Source organism: Chenopodium quinoa, unplaced genomic scaffold (genome assembly GCF_001683475.1).
Source record: "Chenopodium quinoa cultivar QQ74 unplaced genomic scaffold, ASM168347v1, whole genome shotgun sequence".
In the NCBI taxonomy this organism is placed as follows: domain Eukaryota; kingdom Viridiplantae; phylum Streptophyta; class Magnoliopsida; order Caryophyllales; family Amaranthaceae; genus Chenopodium; species Chenopodium quinoa.
In genome coordinates, this window is record NW_018743206.1 from 333478 (window position 1) to 357500 (window position 24023).

The 24023-nt window shown below is 32.2% G+C and overlaps 1 protein-coding gene and 1 long non-coding RNA gene across 2 annotated transcripts; one reads left to right on the plus strand and one right to left on the minus strand.

Moving 5' to 3' along the window:
• The first annotated feature begins 362 nt into the window (after positions 1-362).
• Positions 363-1443, plus strand: LOC110734014. The gene is made up of 2 exons (XR_002513741.1): positions 363-505; positions 855-1443. It is a non-coding gene; the product is annotated as an uncharacterized LOC110734014 (long non-coding RNA).
• Positions 1444-1517: 74 nt separating this feature from the next.
• Positions 1518-23181, minus strand: LOC110734013 (pathogen-related protein-like). The gene is made up of 4 exons (XM_021914070.1): positions 23023-23181; positions 22483-22615; positions 8250-8551; positions 1518-1953 (listed from the first exon to the last, which is right to left on the minus strand). Exons 1-4 carry the CDS (start codon positions 23179-23181, stop codon positions 1786-1788), a joined length of 762 nt encoding a protein of 253 aa, XP_021769762.1. The 3' UTR covers positions 1518-1785.
• Between the last annotated feature and the right edge of the window lie 842 nt (positions 23182-24023).

Genomic DNA, 24023 nt, shown 5'->3' on the forward strand with positions numbered 1-24023 from the left:
GTTAATTTTACTCTAATATTTATACTTTAATTCTCTTATGTAAACGCCCAGAGGGCGCTCATTAGCTTTTGCCTTAAAAAAAATTGAAGCTACTAGTAAATTATGACTCTAATATAGCAACTTTTTTGAGCATTTCGACGTGTTGAAATGACTTGAGAGTTGAAGCAATTTGCCTAGACCTAGGGTTATCAATTTTCCATTAACAACCTATATTTTCCTTAAGTAGTAATCATTTTTCACTAAATTCGATTTGTTTTTTTCGATTTATAAGTGGAGTAATTTGACTTTGTTATTATAATCACCGCAAAAATTTACCCCTAATCATTTAATTCGTTTCAAATCAAGAAGATTAATTGATAACGCACTTAATCTTGCCTCATTTGTGGTAACTCCATTAATATCTAATTTCCTCATCAATCTTTAACAAGCTGTATTATCTATATAATGGTTAAACTCTTGGATTGTTTAACACATGTGATCAAGACTCATCTTCAATTTTTGATCTGTAAGTTTTTTGTTGCTTTAATTAATCAACTTTAGGAGAATCATCTTGTTTCATTTATATATACTCGTTAATTTGCTAAGGTGAGATTATTTAGATCGTTTTTATTTATTTTTCATTACTACTTCAATTGATGTTTAGTTTAACGTATTTCGGAATAGAGGTAATAATTAAGATTGATGATGTTGACAAATTTCTTTTTAACGTCTTTTATACTATCTCTCACACTTTGATCAACTAAACTATCAATAAATAAATAACAATATTTTGTAGAGATTATAGTGCATTGATATTTTAGAAGGATAGAGATACGTCAAGATATTTAATTAATTATGTTTAATTTTCTTAACAGAAATTGAAAGGTGTTACGAAATGAAGCTTCAAAGTGTTGCGGTAATACTTATAATCACAACCATATGTGTGACTGGCAATATGAAAGCTTTGGGAGTGAATATAGAAGAGAAGCATGGAACCCCCCAACCTAAAGAAATTGAATATGAAAGTGCTCCATTATCTTCTACCTATTCTCACCATGAGATTCCTTTGTATAAATATGTCCCTCCATAAGAAAATAGCACTATAAGAGAAAAAAAATTAAATGGGCTAATATATGTACAAGTATGAAATAATAAATTATCAATGATCTTTAGTCTTGCTAACGTTGTGGCTGTGTTATGTACGCATGTAGATTAGTAGTTCTCACCTTGTGGTGTAGGATTCGTTTCACTGGCTTGGGAGATTGTGCTACTTATACATGGCTAATATGGGTATGTTTTACATGTCTTGTACGAGTCTTACCTTATATTAGAGACATGTACTTTTAAACAATACGTACGTATTAGTATTTGTTGGAATAACGTCCTTTTGTAATTAATTATTAAACAGTGGCAAGGCTTTACTACTTACAAGCTAAGTCCTATTAAAAAATGTTACAAAGTTTACCAATTCGATGCCAAGCTCCAATTATTTATTCGGCTCATTTCGTATTATTTAGTTAGTTGGAAGATTATAAACTCATTTTTGAAATAATTTCCCTTGTAACATCATTACACAACGTATATTAATATGTTATACCCATACAACCTTGAAATATTAATAGCAAAAAACAATTAAAACTAAAACCTCACGAATCACAACCATATATAGCATACAAACCTTGCATTCTTGCAACAAAGAATCTTCTTGTAATTTATTTAGGCAAAGATGTTAAGAAAGATATATTTTTTGGTATCTCATATCTCTAACAAAAGATCCGCTCCAACGGGTGTTCAGTCCATTGTCACTTAGTGAGTGTTGTGACTGTTGTCATTGCCTCTGCATATACCAACGGTATCGTGGTGGCTGGTAGTGGCTAGTTGATCATATAAAGGTTGACCCTTTAGTAGCCCCGCAAATAACTCTACGGGATCAAAGTAGATTTCTACGTCCTCTGCTTTCATCGATTCATCCACCTACATTAAAGTTAAAAATATTCATTGTTGTTGTACACAAATACGAGTCAATAAAAGTTGAACTTTTCTTATTATTTTTACTAAACTTAAATTAAAAATAAAACTAATTATTAGCCTATATAATATAAGATGAGTGATCAATTTTTCATGCCTCCAACAAAAAGCGAGCCCTCATATTATTTCACATGTGATAAGATCTTAGAACATCAACAAGCTTCTTCGTCATTTCCGCTGTGTGGACTCCAAGCACATTTATAGAGAAAGCAATCGAGCAACAGATTATGTTGCTTCCTTGTGTCATTACATGCAAACCCATCAAGATATAGATTTTTTTTTAAAAAAATATTATTATTATTATTATTATTATTATTATTATTATTATTATTATTATATAAAAAAAAACCTACAAAGTCAATCAATTTACAAGAAATTGGTGGGGAGCCGAGATACAATCTGCGCCCCCACCCCTCTAGCTATACTGAACCCGATCCTGCAGAAGATGTCAGCAGCTGCACGAGCACCAATATCCTAAGTCTTAGCGAACGCCTGAACCCGTTTCAGCAACGCAATAGCAGCACTCTTTAATTCCCCCAACGAAGAAAAGGAGAATGGAAGAAAACCATAGCCAATACCCCTACAACGCGCCCCATACTTGTCCCGCTTCCGCTGAGCCGTCGCAGACACAACACGACCAGGAACGAAGTCAGGCAACCCCAATTGTGTTAAAGATGAAGACCCCGTCAAGTCAACATAGACATCAAGGCCTCTATCCCAGGAATAAAGCAACACATGTGCTGGTGGAAGAGCCCCGTCGTTCCCTCCAGTCAACCCAACGTTAACCTCCTTTCGAGCAGAAATCCCAGACCGAAAACAAATATCAACAAGGGTGTCACGAACAACGTTGTGCCGATGTTTGATACCCACCATCCCAGCACAAGACACTGCATGATCCCCATAAATATCCTCATCAAAAACCCTTAAGCAAGCAGAAGACGGTGTTGAAATGGAGAACAAAGGAACACCCAACCTGTAGGCTGTAGCAAAGAACACTACGGTAAGTCTTACCATTCATAGTCTGACCCAAACCCGATATCGGGACCGTCTGCAATCAGGCCGAAGAGTGATCCCCCTGTTGGGACTTGCATAAGGCAACCTGACGCGCAGATAAGGAGAAAGAGGAATCCGCAGATGCAGTGACGTTCGTGAAATATATATATCTGCCAATTTTTTCATGAGTCTGGGGGCAGCGATCTCACTAGGGTTACTCATAAGGCCAGTCTCCACAGTCCTGTTAAAAAGACTAAGAGCACCATCGAAGGCCGGTCTCGATCCAACAATACCAGAATTGCTAAGAAGCGTAGCCTAAAGACTAGAAGACTGCAAACGGGACGTAAGGAAAGTATAGTGCCGAACATCACCCGCTGAATAGACACCTAAACCACCATAAGTAAAAGGTTAGGTGGCAAGTCGCCATTGCCAATCACCAAAACCAGGCCCCGAAGCAGTTACAATGCGCTCTAAAGAAGCCCGAAGGGCTACATCAAAAGAAATCTGAGTCGTTTCAAAAAGACGAGGAGGACAAGTGCGCATAGCAAAGTACAGCTTCGAAACCCAAGTACACGCACGAAGAAGCAACAACTCGCATTGGGGATCATCGAGCTTAGCAACAGCATCCATTAGCACAATGGTCTTCGACACTCTCTGCATAACAAGCTCGCCACAGAAAAAGAAATCAACACTGACAGGACCACCCATCAACTTAACGCCATGGATAGGACGACTAATATATGCTGGAAAGACACCCACGAGATGGCTACGAGGGTCCTCCGAGGGCCTGAAACTCCAAAACCTTTCCTACCACTAAGGTGTCACCAATAATAGTGTCGTCATCTAAATATCATGTTATTATTATTATTATTATTATTACTATTATTACTATTATTATTATTATTATTATTATTATTATTATTATTATTATTAGTAGTAGTAGTAGTAGTAGTAGTAGTAGTAGTAGTAGTAGTAGTAGTAGTAGTAGTAGTAGTAGTAGTAGTAGTAGTAGTAGTAGTAGTAGTAGTAGTAGTAGTAGTAGTAGTAGTAGTAGTAGTAGTAGTAGTAGTAGTAGTAGTAGTAGTAGTAGTAGTAGTAGTAGTAGTAGTAGTATTAGTATTAGTATTAGTATTATTATTACTACTAAACCTGGGCACGGGCCGGGTTGGCCCGCGTGCCGCCCGGCACGGCCCGAATTCAAGCACGGCACGACACGAAGTTCAACTCCCGTGCCACGGGCCGTGCCACGGACAGGGTTGAGAATTCCCAGGTACGGCCCGGCACGAGCACGGCCATGGCCCGCCGTGCTGGCCCGTCGTGTCGGCCCGCAGGCACGGCCCGGAACGGCCCGCGGGCCAACGGTAATGTTACCGTTTATTCTAGCTCCTTAATAAGCCAAAAAAACGGCTAGTTTTTTGCCAATTTGCTCCCCAAAAATTCTATAAATACTCACCTCCATTTCATTCCCAAATCACAAAATCACAATCTCTTCTTCTTATCTCTTATATTCTCTAAATCTCTAATAATCCTTATTTTCTTAAATTCTCTAATTATTCTCTTAAATTCTCTAATTATTTTCCTAATATCGGAAAAAATTAAAAAGTTTGTAATCGTAATTAGTGGAGCGTTGAAGCACGGTTGTAAGATCTAAACTAATCTTAAATTTATTATTGTTTTATTGTTATTATTAGAATAATCTTGTTTAATTATTATTGTTGTTAATTGTTATTGTTGTTGTTATAATTGTTGTTATTAATTATTATTATTGTTACAATTGTTGTTATTATTTATTTTTGTTGTTATTGTTATTGTTATAGTTGTTGTTATTAATTATTATTATTGATATTTTTATTGTTAAAATTGTTGTTATTAATTATTATTATTATAGTTAACCACTTTTTATTAAAAAATTAATTGTTAATTATGGCATCGAACAACCCATCATCTAGGTCTAGGGGGAAAGACCGACTTATCCGTAGTAGTAGTTCTAGGGAACCACCAAATACAACGAGCCCCCAAATTACGAGTCAAACCAATGACCCCATTTACTTCCCCCCGGGCTATGAGCCATATAATACATAGGGATTTCCAGCACCACCACTAAACCAATTTCCACTACCACCATACCAATTTCCACCTAATTATATCGGTGATCAACAAAACTATTGTTCTAGCCAAGGTAGCCAAGAAAGTACCCGAATTCCCTCCGGTTCTACCCCTTCTACTGCTACTCCCACTAGTCCCACTACTAACCATCACACACATCATGAATGGTTAACCGAAACTGAGATGCTACTTTTGAAAAACCGAAGGAGTGAGGTATGGCGTTATTTTGTCCTAAGTAAAGATGGTGAACAATGGGCAAAATGTAAAACATGTAATAGTGTATTCACGGCAGTTACCAAAAACGGGACGGGACACTTATCTAGACACATGAAAGCTTGTGCAAAACCAGCTAGTGATGCAACCCAGCCCAAAATTTCCCAATTCCATCCATACGGCTTTACATACAACTATGAGAGGGATAGGGATGAACTAGGAAAAATGATAGTACACGCCGAACAACCTTTTCTTTTCTCGGATAGTGACGCATTCAACACCTACATTAACAAAGCACTACAACCCCAACATAAAAGAATCTCTAGGAAAACCGTTCGTTCCGCCGCAATGAAAAATTTCCTAGAGTACAAAGTCCGGTTACAAGCCGAATTGAGTAACCTTAACTGTAGAGTATCTTTAACAGCCGATTCTTGGGATAGTGGTTATAAATATCACTATTTATGTGTGACTTGCCATTGGGTAGATGATCAATGGATGTTACAAAAAAGAATAATACATTTCAAAATGCTGGAATACCCACACACCGGCATTAACATTGCTCACCATTTAATGCAAGCAATAGACGAATACAACCTTCGAGATAAAATGATGTCTATGACTTTTGATAATGCAACCTCTATGACATACACAGCTAATCTTATCAAACAAAACTTAACCGATGTACTATTAGACGGTGAAGCTCTTCATACTAGATGTGTTTGCCGTGTACTTAACTTATGTGTACAGGATGGAGTTCGGGCAATTGGCCCATACTACAGCAAAATCAGAGATGCTATTATGTCTATTAATAGCTCTAACATGAGATACCAAGAATGGAAGAGTTTTCTAAAACAACAAAAGATAAGGGTAATAAAAATTAGAACCGATTACCCAACTAGGTGGAATTCCACCTATGACATGTTAACAAAGGCAATTGAGTACAAGGGCCCGTTAACATTATTTTACAACCAAAAATTTCCACAAAATGCTTTGTATGATGATGATTGGAATAACTGTGAAAGATATATGCAATTTTTACAGTTATTATATAACATGACGTATTGTTTTTCTACTGTTTACAATCCTTGTGCTCAAAACTTTCTTTCTAATGCATGCTTACTCGCCCAACTTTTCGCTGATCATCGCCATCAAAGTGATTATGATCAGTATCTTCCAGCAATGGAAAAAAAGTGGCGTAAATATTATAGTGAGATTCCTTTGATTTATATTTTTGCTTCCATATTAGATCCTAGGCAAAAGTATGAAAACACATTTATGTTAGTTGACATTTACTTTCAATGCATGTTTCTTGACGATGATGTCGAAAACTATAAGACTAATGTGAAGGATCAGTTTTTTGCTTTATATAGAGTCTATGAAGCCAAATATGGCACCGTTCCTCGCTCAGGGCCTTCCCAACCATCCAAAAACGTAAGTAAGAAGGCCAAACATTTATTTTCACAAGCTACTAACTTGATTTCAAGGTTTTCAGGTGATTCATCAATCAGGAGAACGCAAAGCGACGTCTCGGAGTTGCAGATGTACCTGAGTTACGACTTCACCAAAGGCATGGACGACGATGAGATAAACAGCCTCGACCTCCTTGCATGGTGGAAACAACAAAGCTCGAAGCATCCAACTTTGGCGGCAATGGCACGAGACATTCTTGCTATCCAAGTTTCCTCCGTCGCCTCCGAACGAGCTTTCAGCGCATCCGGAAGGGTTTTAGACGATAGAAGAACAAGTCTAATACCCGAAACACTAGAAATGTGCATGTGTTTCAAAGATTGGTTGGATGCGGAAAATCGCTCACAAGACCGTTCTTACGACCACAACGACAACGAAGAAGGAACCTCCGCTTCCGGTTCGGGTTCGGCTAGTTCCCAATCTATGCAACTAGCCGATGACCTTGAAGGCGAAGGAGAAGGCGAAGACGAAGACGAAGACGAGCAAGAAGAAGGAGAAGAAGAATAGACAATTATTGTATATTGTACGATTTTAAAAATATCAATTTTATCATTTTCCAATTTTTGTTTAATACCATCATTGTATGATTTTTATCATTGTTATCATTGTACAATTTTCTCAACTCAAGTAATAATAATATAAAGTACGCATTATTCACATCCAAAGTCCAATTTGCCTTTTTTCCCCGTTTTGTTACAATTTGTAAATTCATATTAAAAAAAAAAATTATACCAATTACTAATAAATCATAAACATTAAATTTTAAAGTAATAGTATAAAGTAAATATATAAATATAAATATTGAATATACAAATTATAAAACATAATTATTCAACTTATAATTATAAAATTCATAACTTAATAACTTATAACTTATAAGTTATAAACTTATAAAACTTATAATTATAATTTTATAACTTATATACATTATAAACTTATTAATTTATAATGTTGTCATATAAAAAAAAAAAAAAAAAAAAAAAATTATTTGAAAACTGCACCAGCCCGCAGGCCGGCACGTGGCCGGCACGGCACGAGGGCCGTGTCGTGCCGTGGGCTGGCCTGTGAAAATGGCCGGCACGACACGGCTCGAAATCCTGGGCCCGCCGGCACGACCAGCACGACCGGCACGGCACGAACCAGCCCGTGGCCCGCCAGGCACGGCCCGGCACGGTGCCCAGGTCTGATTATTATTATTATTATTATTATTATTATTATTATTATTATTATTATTATTATTATTACTACTTTACTAACTTTTGTGTAGCTTTTATTAAAGAATAAAAATATGTTATAAGATCTTAGAATCCTAGAATTTCATATTTCATGTGTTTCGTTATTCCTTTTCTATTTCTTTATTTTTTTCACAAAAAAATAAGTTTAGCAAAATAAGTTAAGGAGATCGGTCAAAGTCTTAATATCATTTGTTGTAGAGTAATTAAAACAAAATAATGATGTTGTACCTTCAAAATGCCAAGGCCATAAAACTGAAGCATTTCTCCGGTAGGAGCATGACCTTTATAAGGTCCTTCAAAGTAACCCCAATGCCTAAACTTGTAAGCAATAACAGGCGGTCCTGAATACACAGAGATCACCTCCCATGCGAACCCCCTAGGAAACGCTGCTTGGAACGCGTCGTGTGATGATTCGAATGTCTCTTCACTGGCTTTGTAATATGTCTGAAATTCTTCTGGCATTGAACTCTTCAATAAGGAATTGTAGCTCCCTAGCCTTAGCACTTCTTCCCGTGTTAACCCTTCTCTTCCTGTTACAAACACAACATATATATATACTTCTTTAGTGGCCTATCTATCATTTTATAAGTTATAATTAATGTTGTTTACATTTGTTATACTTGTATGTACTTAAATTGATTCCAATCTTCCAACTTACAAGGTTGTTAATGTTAAAGTGAATTCATTTACTTTATGTACACAAATGCTCTAATACTTTAACAATAAGGAAAATAAATTCACTTAACAATAATCGAATCCAATTAGAAATATATATTGGAGGAATACCTAATCAATGCTGATCTTGATTGCAAAACTAATAGCATGACATGATAGAGTTATGAGAAAGAGAATGTTGGAAAGCTTAATCATATTGATGAATATACACGAGTATATATAGTACTAGATTAGAACATTGAACATACCAAACTATGACTGGATACAATATGTAATTATAAGGGATATACTTTGACTAACAAAATTAAAGAGTAAATCAAGAATTTATATATTCTAAACAATAACTAATAATGATAATGATGATATAATCATCTTTATCCTTTATACGCCCCCGCAATATGGACGTTCGAAACGAGAGACCGATCTTGGATATAACATCTCAAATCTTGTTCAATATAGGAATTGAAATGGTGGTGAGAAAGGTTGCATTGCATTGCGATCCTCCAATAAGGTTTGGAGGGAGTGGAGCATTAGAAGGTTTTATTTAGAAAAAGAAAAGGAAGTGTATTAAAGGAGTTTTTTTTTTTTTTTTTTTGGGATGGAGGAGTTGCGTAAAGAAGTAAAAAGATAATATATATATATAGAGAGAGAGAATAAGAACTTGTTTAAGGGGTGTTTTTCACGGTTTTTAAACACATGAACCATTGATTGTAAATATTTAAAAAAAATAAAAATTTGCTAGCGTATGCTTGCAACAAATGGGAGGGAAAAAAATATAGAGGTTCCTTCACCTCCATTGAAGGCGAGATAGAAAAATTATAATGGTGGTGATGGTGGTTTAGAACATAATGTTATTTCTTCTCCATAATGGTTTTAGAGAGAATTTCGTATATGGTAACACATGGTAGGTAAAATACGAGATATCGAAAAAGGTTTATTTCTCCGTGTAAGGGGTTTGGAGAAAAAAATATATCAATGGCATCTCTTGGTATATGAAATACGGGGTGCCAAAAGAGTTGAGCGAAAAGTGTGATTTTGGTTTGAAGCTTTCCGAGATGAAAGGTTTGATATGGTCACCATCATTTGTCGGCGTCAACAAAGGGTTTTGATAATGTAACCATGGTAGTAGCGGAAGCAAGAAAAGATAGATCAAAAGCTTATGATACCATTGGAAAGCTTAATTATATTGATGAATATACACGAGTATATATATATAGTACAAGATTAGAACATTGAACATATCAAACTATGACTGGATACAATATGTGACTAGGTACGTTAGCTAATTATAAGGGATATACTTTGACAATCAAAATTAAAGAGTAAATCAAGGATTTACATATTCAAAACAATAACTAATCATGATAATATAATCATCTTTATCCTTTATATGACATTTTATAAATATTGATATGTACATAAGATACCACAAAATACATAAATAGTACCATACTACCATTAGATGGTACAGTGGTAGATATAATTTATTTTGCTAGTGGTACAAATAGATTTGTGTTGACCCTAAGTTTTCATGATGACTCAAGAAACCTAAGCAAACCTTAACTAGTTTAACTTCTGTTTTAGCTTTGATTAATGATAGGTTTATGCTACGAAATTCTAGACTAAGAAGGGTGCATGGAACAAGGTCTAGGTCAGCTATGGAAGGATAAAGAAGACAATCACAAGTCGTGTTCTTTTAGTGAGGAACTGAAGCTCCAGAGTTGAAGCTTCAAAGGCGAGTTCCTTGCATGAGGAACTGAAGCTTCAGAGTTGAAGCTTCTCAGAGTTTCAAGGAGTCTAATGTATTTTATCTTTATTTTAGGCTTCCTGTATTTATGTTAAGTACAATGATAAATTAGGATTTAAGTGGATTTAATTTTATTAAGTAAAGATTTTATTTTCCATATGTTAACTTGCTTATTTTTCGAAAAATATCTTTTAAGTTAAAATATCTTTTTGTTAAAGGATTTTCTATTTTTATCTAAGTCTATCTTTTAGGAAAATCTGACTTGGGAAAATATTCTCTCCAATGTGTGTTTTATTTGGTCTAGGAGGTTGAGAAAAACCAGGGAGCAGTAAAACCACTTCCTGATAAAATATTTAGCTTGTTGCCCAAGCTCCCATGAACTGCACTTCTGATAGGTTGTCGTACACCTGTCAAAAATAAATTCCTCATAAAATCAACTAACAATGTAGTAGGGTAAGTAGGGTCGAATCCACAGAGAGATGGCTATTCAATCTACCTTTCAAGTTATGGAGAAACTAAACTATGTCGCGAAATTGGGATGAAAATATAGTGTAAATTAAAAGAGGGAAAAAAATAATTAATAAAAAGACCTAGGGTTATGGTTCACCATGTTTATAGTTCTAAATCTATCAAATATCAATAACAATTCAATCAATTAATTATCTAGAGAAATTGCTAAGCCTACGGTCGGGTCTTAATGCTCTCAATTCAACATATGTAGTTCGGTCGCTAACATGATCAGAATTGCTAATTGTAGGTAAGCTTCTAAAAGTAAGATCTTTCGATTCAAACTCTTATTAACAATAATTAATCAAACAATTGATCAGGTAGCAATATTAATAAGAAAAACACTATCAATTAGAGATATCAATAATCAAATTATTAAAAACATCAATCAAGATTCATTGTATAAACATGGATTCCCAAACCCTAGAAATAAACTATTCTGGCATGAAATAAATGATAAAAACTAAATCTAATGAAGAAAGCATAATTAAAAGCAAGAAAATAGAAACAAAATACCTCAATGAATTGAAATTATAAACCCAAGAATCATCCATGGAAGAATCCATGGAGATGCCATGAGAAACTAGGGTTCAAGAGAAAACTCAAAAGAACGTAAAAATAAAAAGTATAAAAAGGCATAAGGGAAAAATAATATCCCTTGGAGTCTTTAAATTATCCTAAAACTAATCTAAATATAATTAAAGAAAAGTAAAATATAAATTACACAAGTTGTCAAACGATTGGACGATAGAAGATGACGTGGCACGAAGATGCTCAATGGAATCGAGGGCCAAGCAAAAGACGTGCTACGATGCCCCTTGTTTGCTGCTTTCGTGGGTAAACTGGAGCTATAGCTCCCTGGTCGAGTGAGCTCTCGCTCGGGGCTGCTATTGCTCGAGGCCTATGCGAGCTACCTTGCGAGCTCTCGCTCAGGGATACTGGGCATTGTGTCAACTTCACAGGCTTGTAACTTCTGATTTATACGTTGTATATAGGATGTGACCTACTGTTGGAAAGATCTTAAAGTCTAGTTTCCAACGCAACTTTAATCACTTCAATCCAATTTGTATAACTCAAGTTATGATCAAAAAAGTGAGCAAAGGTTAGTTTTGCCACTTTGTAAAACATCGTTTTACTTCGTTTCTAGCTCAAATTCATTTCCGAAAGATGCATAGCAACCCTTGTGGATATTATATTCATTCCTTATGCATATAAATCTCAAAATAATATTGCACAAGTATATATCTTTCATTGAACAACCTCGATTCATCGACTTCTCATCCTTTCATTGTCCTATTCAACTCCAAACACTACGAAAGCGTCCAAATGTCTATCAAATCACCTGAAACATTAAGAAAAACATAAACGAAGCGTAATAGAGTACAAAATAAACAACTTATGTATTTACGACCTAAAAAGCAACAAAAGACCTAAAAGCTACTATAAACTTAGCATAAACGTGCCTATAAACTCTATATAAATATGACTCATCAAATTCTTAAATTCATGGAAGATGTGGTTAAGTGGAGGTTAAGGAAAACGGTGGTTTTTAACTTCCTTCTCCTCCTATAAATAAACTTTGTTTTCTGGTTGGAAAAATACACTTGAGCATTATAATTTTTTAGCTTTCAAAAGAGTCATAATCCACTTAAGTCCTTGAGTGTCTTTGTACTTAGCATTTAGAGTTTAATCTTGAGTTGTATTGGGATAGAGTTTGGGGAAACTCTAAGAGTGTTTATAATGAATCACGATACTATTCCGGATCCAAACAATCCTGATATAATAATAAAACAAAAAAAGTAGTAGTAGATTTGGGTAGAGACTTTGAGAGGTGAGAGCAAGATATAATATTTAAATTTAGTTTTTTGCTAAAAAAGAAAGTGTAAAACTTATTAAAATACGGCCGGATTTGGTAAGTATAACACTTCTTAAATAGTGTAACTTTACCTGTATTACATGAGGGAATACTTTATTTAATAAAAAAATTCTTTATTGCTTTATTCATATGAAACTAAATAGTGTAACTTTACCTGTATTACATGAGGTGCTAAGTACAAACCGATAATTATTAACAAATAAATATGTGCATTGAAAATTGTGATAAAAATAGAAAGAATTTTGAAAGATTCTTTAACAATAATAAGCCACTTATGAAAAACATTTGGATGAATACAAAATTATTTATGCACAATTATAAGTTAAGCAAAAAAACCCAATTGTTATATATAATTGGTCTCCTTTTATTTTGAATTGGAAAGTAGCAAAAGTTGTCGATCTCTTTATTTCTTATAGCAGTATCTAAGATATGTCTTTTATCAACCATTTTTTTCTTTTTCAAGGTAGCATGTGAAGGAAATGTGCCCTTCGATTCTAGTGCAATTACTAAGTATAATTATGGATCGTATTATGGAGATAGTCATTCGTTTATTTGGGTCGTCTATACGTCTTGCTAGAGAATGCTATAGAACTTTGGGTTAGTGACTAACAAACCCGAAACCCGCCTAAACGGATCCTACAAGGTCACACATAAGGTTTGGATCAATAAAGAAACCCGAAGCCCAAAGTGGGCCTTAGGGTGACCGGCCAAGAAGGGAAAGGGGAGAGGAAAACCCTAACCTAAATAATGATAATGTGATTATAATAATTAGAGTTTTGAGAACATAAAATAGACAATATTCAGTTTTTGAAAAACAACGTAAGTTTTTGTTCTCCATATTTTCTCTCTAAACTGGTTCTCTACTCCAAGAAAGGTGAAAGTATTCCCGTCCAGCTAGCATTGGTGGAGTGTTGATTCAAGCCGGTGGAGACTCGTTATCTCCCCTAGAGAAGAAGATTGCTAAGAGGATTCACGCTTCAAAGGTTAATTCTAAACTATTATGTGATCTTTATTTTTATATGCATGAGATTCTGTTTAGGTGCGTATGAATGAGATTCATGAAATTCCGCTTAAAGTACCTAAAACTAGGGCTGGCAATCAGGTCGGGTCGGGTCAGGTTCAGGTCGACCTGTTTAGATAAACGGGTCAACACCCCTAAACCCGAACCCGACCTGTTTACATAAACAGGTAAGAAATTCTAACCCGACCTAACCTGTTTATAAACGGGTTGACCTAAACCTATTTAACCTGCTTTTTTTTAAAGCGTGTTTATGAGTCTTAAAAGTTAAAACCAAACAAAATTGTTGTTTACCCAACTCAAATTAACACACCGTAACCATCAATATTCTAAAAAAATTGAATCATATAATACATATTTACAATCAGAAATACTTGTACTACTTCGTATAAATTTTGTATTACAATTTTCAATACAAATTAACTTTTGCAAAAAACTAATAATCAATATTCTCCAGCTTCTCTCGGTTGCATTGATTCTTATTTTCATGTACAATTTCATACTAATGAAATATCAAAATTCAAGAGTTAGAAAGTGAAGAATAGAAGTTAAGAATATAATAAACCCTCACCTATTCTACTACCTCTATTAGTGTATTAGTGAAGGAGAAGAAAGTTAGAGGAAAGTGGTATTAAGTGAGCCTCCATAGTGGAGATCAGGAGAGAGAGTGAATGAGCCCCGTGAAGAGAGAGAATGAGGAGATAGGAGGAGAGGCGGTAGAAATGTAGAACCAATTTCATTTAGGGTTTTAGTTTATATTTATATTACTATCTATTGCATTTGGGCTTGGCCCAAAAAATTAAATTTGTTGATGGGTTAACGGGTTATGATCAGGTTAACCCAACCTATATCTGATACAAATTAGTTAAACGGGTTAGGCGGGTTATATTCGGGTTGAGATTTTCAACCTGAACCCGACCTGTTGATGAGTCTATTTTATATATATTTTATTCCTCGTCCCACGGTCATATTTGTGCTTATTTAAGCTCTACGGAGCTATTTTTATTACTAATATGCGTTTTCTAGTGTTTTTGTAGAGTTAGTATTATTTTGTAGGAATTTGCAGATTTATAATAATTTATGAGCTTATTGAGCCACTACAAAGATATTGGAGTGAAAAAAAATAAGTGAACTTCAATAGAAAAAAAAAGAGCAAAAGAAGAAAAAAAATTGTTTCAATGTTCAAGTGTTCTAAGTGAAGGTTGCTCAAGAAAAAAATTCAAAGGAAAAATATTCAAGTTCAAAAGAAAATAATAATTCAAAGTTTATTAATTAGTTCACTCAAGTTCTATAATATTATAATTTTTATGAGTGATTTATTGTAAGTGTTGAAAAATATTGTTATTATTGGTTGGTTTGTTCGGTGAATTTTTGTGGAGTTGAGTTGAGTTGGAGATGATTGGTCATTATTTATTATTGACCTCGGTTTTATTAAGGATTTGGCTCCCTTAAGCATGGCTTTACTCTCACATTTTTTCAAATTTATCCTACCTTTTTATCCTAGCCTTACACTACATAAAAGATTTAAAGACCTTCTGACCTTTGTGCATAGAGTTGTATAAATGTGAAATTAGTTGTTTATCAATGCAAAGAATGATTTGATATATTTCGAGTCAACTACTAGGTTGAGTGTATGTCTCTTAAACACACGAGAGTTGTGAGTTTGGGAGGGCATTGTTCACATAAGGGGGTTGGGATGGAGAGTGATCGATTACATCTTTTACTCGCCACATAAATGAGAGTTGAGTGCGTGAGCACTAGTCTTGAATTTTATATGCTCTTGTGGTTTGCTCTATTTGACAATTGTTAGAGAAGATTGGTAGTTGGATGGATTTGATTGGTTGACTTTGATATATGTTTGTCAGATTTACCTTGAATTGTATTTATTGATTTAAATTACTTTTGGGGTGAAGTTTAGATTTATTTATTCATTGCTTTGCTTAGGGACAAGCAAAGGTTTGGCTTGAGGGAGTTTGATGAGTCTATTTTATATATATTTTATTCCTCGTCCCACGGTCATATTTGTGCTTATTTGAGCTCTACGGAGCTATTTTTATTGCTAATATGTGTTTTTTAGTGTTTTTTTAGAGTTGGTATTATTTTGTAAGAATTTGCAGATTTATAATAATTTTTGAGCTTATAGAGCCACTACAATGATATTGGAGTTGGATCGTATTTTATGACCGGGTATTTTAAGCCCAAGGCCGAGTTAAGGAAATTTAATTTGGTGATTAAGGGCTCAATTAAGTAAAGAGATCCCAAATTAATATCATGATCAAGTTTAATTAAAAAGAGGAGATTGGGCTCGAAGCTTGAGGATCCAATACCAAGGAGAACACTCGAGCCCGCGCGTGAAGAAACCCATCTCGCTGCCAGACAGATGGGCCCAAATGGGCTGAAGTGTCCAGCAACACGTTAGGCTGCTACAACAGTTCGGCTGTCTTACTTCTTGGGCTTATGCAATTTTGGGCCGGTCACTTGATTTCGTTTTCTGATGATTGTGTCGGTTTAGGAACTAGTTTTAGTGGGTTTAGGAGTTGTAGTTTTACTTTCTATCAAACTCACTTTCCTATTACTCTATTAGATATAAAAGGAGTAGTAGTACATAGGTTAGGGGGAGGAGCCTTAGATTAGTTTAGTTTTAGTTTTATTAACTAGTTATTGGCCCGGACGATGCCCCGGGTCATTATAAATTTATTACTTTAATGAAACTATATATATTTTGGCTTGTTTGTCATTGAGAGCTTAAGTGTTGGTTTTATTTATTTATTTATTTATTTAATATGATAGCTTAAATAGTTTGTTGCTTGAATGAGTTGGTTTGATTATAAGAATAATTTTTTTACATTAAAACCATAAAAATATATATGATAAATCAAATCTTTATAAATTTTATGTCAATATCTATACTACTCCATAATGCACAAAAATCTTTTATTCTAAGATTACAATTTTATGAGTTAATGCACAAAATAAAAATGGAGTAATGTTTAATTTCTTACAAACTTTATTATTATGTAATTATTAAGAAGTTACACTCCAATTCAAGGGAAATTGTCATGCATATGAAGAGTTTATCAATTAAACTTAACATTAATACATGAAAATTAATGCATAGAGTTTTTCAATCTAATATAATCTAATATATATATATAAAGGGGAGTTTTTTCCCGAGTTTTCAGAGAGCCACGTAGGATCTAATTTCTTAGCGCACCATGTAGGATTATAAATCTTAGTAGTAGCCAATTAAATAAGAGATTATTAATTTCTTTTAGAATTAAATTATATAAATGCCATGTAAGCAAAATTGGCGAATGAGATTTTTAAGTTTAAATTAATTAAATATTATATATTATCTTTTAATACTAGGAATTTTATCTAAATGTGTAGCAAATTTTAGGCTCATAAATACAAAAAAAAAATATTATTAAAAAAAAATCAAACAAACCGTGCATCGCACGGAATTCATCTAGTACTTAATATTATGGTATGATTTGGCGACAACACATCATATGTCAAATGGAAAAATTGTTGACACATGGCAAAACATCATGTCTTGCCATGAGTTTTAATATATATATTGATATTGATTTGTTATTAGTTTTAGTTTTCTTTTCTCTTTCTCTCTCTAACTTTTCTCTCTCTCCTTTTAATTAAACTCTTAGTATTACTTTCTCTCTTATTTATCTCTCTACAACTCTTGATTTAATTTCAGTAATTTATTCTCTTTCTTTGATCATGTCTCCTTTAATTGTTTTGTTTTGTTTAGATTAAATTATGTGCAAGTAGTTTTCTTTCTAGGGTTGTGGGGATCCATAAATAATATGAAGGGGTAATTTATTGTTGTTAATTTTCAATGCTAGATTAATTTCCTATTGATCGATTTAATGCTCTGTGACTAGATTATGCCTGATCTTTTATGCATGAGTTTGACAATATTGATTTGAGATTCGAGAGATGAGAATTGATGTTTAGGTTTAGTTTCAATATGCAAGTTAATTTATAAATGGTTAAGTCAAGATTCGAGAGATGATTTAATGTCGGTAGATTAATTATGTGATTGTCATACGTAGCGAAAGCCCTTTATGATCTGATTAATTGATGCATTGATGATTGATTATTATGTTTTACCCTGTAATATTATTTATTGGTGAACCTATGTCCTAGGTCTGTTGTTCATTGTTTCTCCTCCTACTTTTATTCTTTCCCACTTTTACTCTTAAGTAGTTTAGTTTCCCTTCAATAATAATAATTTGTTACTCAATAATCTAGATTATATTAATTAATTAGGAATAAAAAGACTCGTTTCCCTGTGAATTCGACATTACTTCCCTATCTATTTTAGTTAGTGGTTTTAGGAAATACTTTTGATTAGGTGATACGACTTTAGCCTGTCACCTGTTTATTTTCAGGTCGGGTTCGGGTTGACCTAATTACATAAACAGGTTGAAAATTTTAATCAAAACCCATTTATTTGGGGTCAGGTTGTCGAGTTGGGTTAGCTTTTGCCAGCCCTATCTAAAACCCTACAAAATGCATATGCTTCCCTTAAACCTTCGTGGGTCCACCCATGATCCACATTGATATAGATAACCCGTACCACATAACATAATTAAATTTAAAATTTTCATCTCTACAATGCGTAAAATTTGCTACCTCTCTAGGTTACAAACAATCCCAGTTACATTTTTTCATTCTACCCTTCTTTTGTTATTTGAAAAATTATGAAATGTATATATGAAAAATAAAGGTTGAGATGTATTTAACGAGACACATCAGAACGGATCATAAAAACGAGAGTCAGAATACCTTAAATATTAAGAAGAGAAAGCATATAATTACATTTATATGACTAGGTTTTATATTCGCCTATGAAACTAACATTCCTAGCGTCTTAATCATCCCAATATAAATGATATATATTCAAAATCAATTTTATAGGTTTATTCTTAATATCAGTGGGTTACTTTCTTCTTTCACCAACAAATGATTTATCCAAACATTATCCTTTATACTTACAAACAGGGTATTGTTATAACTATTAGGATTAAATTTGTGTGCCAAAAAGAAAAGTTTTAGAATGAATCTAGTAATTGGTGTATTTTTAGGTCATTTGTCAATGATGACGATTTTTTTTTTAAAAATGAAAAAAGGTTAATTCTATTAAATGTAACAAAATAAGTTGTACGAAGTATAAATTAGATAATTATACCTTTTAAATTTTAACTAGTTGGATTATATTTCATTAAAGCAAAATTAATATGCATTCCATTTTATATATATATATATTTTTTTATTACGGAATGTCTCATTGGATTCTCCTTTTTTTTTCTTTTTTTTCTTTTTTTTTTTGTTCTCTTTTTTGGGAACACTCTCTTTTTTTCTTAATTAAACTACTGGTGTTTTTAGATAAAATACAAAAGGAAAATATATATAGATTTTTGGTTGAAAGTTTGGATTAAAATCTGGTTCTAGATGTTGCCACTAGGATCAAATTAAAGCAATTAATAAAATAGAGAAGATATTTGTTTAATTAGTTTTTTTTTTTTTTTTTTAAGATTCAACTTTTTCTTTTTTTTAGGCAAATAAGATTCGACTAATAGAACTATGAGAAATTGCATACTGTATCCCTTGAATTTCAAAGATTCTATATGGTGGCAGGGTGAAATATATAAAGTGAAAAGGGGTTTTGGGTAATAAATTTCACTTTCCCAAAATACCCTTCTTATTTTTGTCTTTCTTTTTAAAATAAAAACTTACCATCTAAAATATTTTTTTTTAAAAAAATCATCTCAATAAAAAAAAACCCCTTTAATCTGGAAAAAAAAATTAGATAATTGAGCTCGATAAATTACTTAAATTCACACGCACGAATTTTCATGCGTTTCTTAGCTTGTTAGTATAAAGTGATACGTAACTTTCTAATAATAATCATAGTGACACCTAAATAACCTATCCTTTAGTTAAATCAATAATTAAAGAAATATTGCTTTCTTAGTAGTCAACTAAACAAAATATTTCAACTTAGAGTTTTTCAAAAATTAATAATAATAAAATAGAAATAAATAAATAAACAAAAAAAATTAAATCTTAATTATTTTTCAAGACTCTTTTTCTGCATTCTTTCATATGTTCATTCCAAGTACTTATATTTTCTTTCTTTTTTTTATAATGAGAAAATACGGACTACAAGTTTATCTATGCAATAAACAAATTTGTATATCACAAAAATGGGTAAGTAGCGGTTTTTCCTTAACACCCTTAGGCCCTGTTCTTTTGAGAATCTGGACAGAGCAAAGCAGATTAAATTTCAGCAAAGCAGAGCAGATTTCAGGATAACAGAATCGAGCCGAGTAGAGCAGATCAGATTTCAACATTATTATTATTATTATTATTATTATTATTATTATTATTATTATTACTATTATTACTATTATTATTATTATTATTATTATTATTATTATTATTACTATTATTACTATTATTACTATTATTATTATTATTATTATTATTATTACTATTATTACTATTATTAATATTATTACTATTATTACTATTATTATTATTATTATTATTATTATTATTATTATTATTATTATTATTATTATTATTATTATTATTATTATTATTATTATTATTATTATTATTATTATTATTATTATTATTAAGTGCATATACAATTTAGGTGAGTGAAAACATAAATATATGTGTACCATATTTAACATATCTTAATAGTAGAAAGATAAAAGACAACGGTTTACTTATATTTATTTCACAAAAATTTTAAAATAAAATGATTTAATGAGTAATAATTATTTTACTTATAAATTTGTCCTAGTCATATATTTTTTACCCTAAAAATAATAATAATATACAAAGTACTACTTGAAAACAACCTCTCTTTTTTTAAATCTTAAAATGTATGGAAAGATTTGAAAAATAATTCAACTCAATGAACTAACAATCAATACCCACATAAAATGTTTTTACACATTGTGATTCTAATATCAAATGTTTTTAAAAGAAATTGTTATTAATTGTTTATTATTATTATTATTATTATTATTATTATTATTATTATTATTATTTATTTGTTTTGAAATAATTGTTATAATTATTAGAAATTATTAATTAATAATATTATTAAATATTAATTCTTAATAGTTTGAATTATTAAATATTATTATTGATAATTGTTATTAATAATTATTATTATGATTAATAAATATTAATTATTATTAATATTAATAATTATTAAAATTATTTTTAATATTAATAATTATTATAATTATTCAAAATAATAAATTATTATCATCAATACAATATTTATTATTATTATTGAATATTAATTATTGTTATTGTTATTATTTGAAAATAGAGCCGAGCAGAGCAGAGCAGAGCAGAGCTCAGCAGAGTAGAGCAAAGCAGAGCAGAGCAGTGCAGAGCAACTCTAAAGAACGGGGCCTTACTCGATTTTTCTATGTGGTATTTATACATGCAATGTATAACCTAAGTAATTAATTCTAACATAATTTTGGTTTCAAGTTTTGCAAGGTATGAAAGGAAGGTCCTTTCACAAGTAAAGATCTTAATGAAGTTCTGGACATGTTGGCATCTTTCATCACCTTTCATTTGTAAATGTCACTTCTATTTGAATTTATTTTTTGTTAACTTTTTAACTACAATATTAATTAATATTGTTTGTAAATGTGACACTTTATTATATTGCATTTGGAAAAATTAATATCTATATATTGTTTTTATTATTTCAATTTAGAAATTATTATTATTATTATTATTATTGTTGTTGTTGTTGTTGTTGTTGTTGTTGTTGTTGTTGTTATTGTTGTTGTTGTTGTTGTTGTGTGTGTGTGTGTGTGTGTGTGTGTGTGTATATATATATATATATATATATATATATATATATATATATATATATATATATATAGGGAGAGAGAGAGAGAGAGAGTGTGTGTAAAGGCATCGGTAACCGGTGCCAAATCATCTGCACCAGTTAACAGGTGCAAAAAGAAAGAAAAGCCACCGGTTTTGAACTTGTGCGAAAGTTTTACTTTTTTCGCATCCTTGAAATCTAGTCAGGTTCAAAACCCCACCAGTTTCAACCGGTGGGGATTTATGTTTTTCTACTAGTGGTTGAGACACCCTCTTTTATAATTATTATTAATGTAAGAACTATCTTAACTAAAAGTTTAAGTTGATGGTTAAGACATAAAAATATGTTTTATACCCTATCAATTACACTAATTTAGTAATTTGTTTCTTTTATGACTTGTTTTGGTGATAGAGTATAAAACATATTCCTATGCCTCAACCATCAGCTTAAGCTTTTGGTTGAGATGGTCCGTTAACATGGTATCAGAGCCAGCGTGACACAAAGGTCACGGGTTCGAATCTCATCCGCCCCTCCTTCAAAGTGGAATTAATTCGCACCAGGTATGGGTGGACCTGTGTTGCATCCACATTTTAAGGCCAAAGGGTCTTTGATGTTAGACTAGGTTAACCTCTCGTAATTTTATTTTTTGTATTTTCAAAGTGGCTAAATAATGAGAAAAGGCATTTAAAAAAAAAAAGAATTCCTACAAATGGAAGATAAAATAATTAATAGATAACAAAATACCATTGACAAAGAGCCTGAACTTCTCAGGGCAAATAGATTTAAAGTCTTGCAAACGAGTTTTGTGGGAAAGCTCCATCTCCCATGTCTTGATTGCATTTTGAACTGTTTCTTCAAGTGAACCTTTTGGCCAAACCTGAATTTTTTTTTTTTTAGTTAATTTCCTAAAAAAATATTGCATGTAAATACTTACATAGATCTTAATGTAATTATATTTAATCACCACAATTCTCAAACTTTAAAATAATTAATTCCAAAGGGAAGGATTTAAGAGTTTGTAATTTTATAATGCTCTAATGAATGTCGAACTTGAGACCTCAAAGTCACCAGGCCAAGTTCCACATGCACTACTAGACCAATTTCAAGTTGGTAGACGACTGCACAAGAACATATTAATAATCAAGCTTTTGTACTTGAGTCTAACACATTAACCCCTAGCCAAATTTGAGTTGCTTATGAATCAACTATACTCATCATTACAAGCTAAGAGACGCACTAGCTCGTACATAAATGTAAGAGATCGAATGAGAGAGTACATTGTACCTTTGTTCTTCCTTCTTCAAAGAGCTTGTTAACCTTGTCGAAAATTGGAGGACCACCATGTCTCCATTGGATGTCTTTGCTTTCTATTTCTTCATGCAAAATAATTCTATACTTGTCTCCTGCCACCTTAATAGCAATTTCCTTTTGTTCATCTTCCATCTTAAATTTCAAAAATTAACGAAGTTTGGTGTAATTGATCCAAACATAAGACCATATATATACCTACGTACTAATTCTTATCACTGCCTATAAAGGCCAAATAAAAGCATGTGGTCTGTTTAAATCTCCAGAATTTGTTCCTTAATTTCGTCATAAATTCATGGCAAATGTTCCTTCGGCAATAGTAAATTTACATGAAAACAAAGGCAACCGAAAGATAAACTCCCTTGTTCAGTTTCCTCTTCGGTGTCTTAATATAATTTTCTTATACTCCCTCCGTTTCTTAATAATTACATCACTTAAAAAGTGTTCCTAAAATCGTTATGTGCCACGTCATTCCCCTCTCATAGCATTGTGTCATATCATCACTTAATGACATGTCATCAGCAGCCGATGGGTTTCGAATACTAAACCTTGAGAATACAAGATCTAACTCTTTACCATCTTAGCTAATAATAATTCATGTCATCTATACAAATAATAATAACAAATATAACTATAAATGGCATGCGCCAATTAAAAAGAAAACGAGATAAGCAGTTTGAAAAAAAAAATTAAGGGAATAAAATCAACATTTCTCAAACAATAGAGTATTAATAACTGCTTTCTACACTCTTTGTTAATTAGTAACATTATGTTTAACATTTATGCATAACTTACATAATAGATGATAATATATTTTATAAAGAAACAATTTAATCAAAGTGGTAACCCGGTGCAACGCCCCGTGCCGCACACTAGTTAAATAGATTAAACATTGGATATCATTTTTTACGTTTTTAATTCAAGAATGAGTAATACTACTCCTTTTGTTTCTTTTCATTTGTTACATTTTTTTTTAT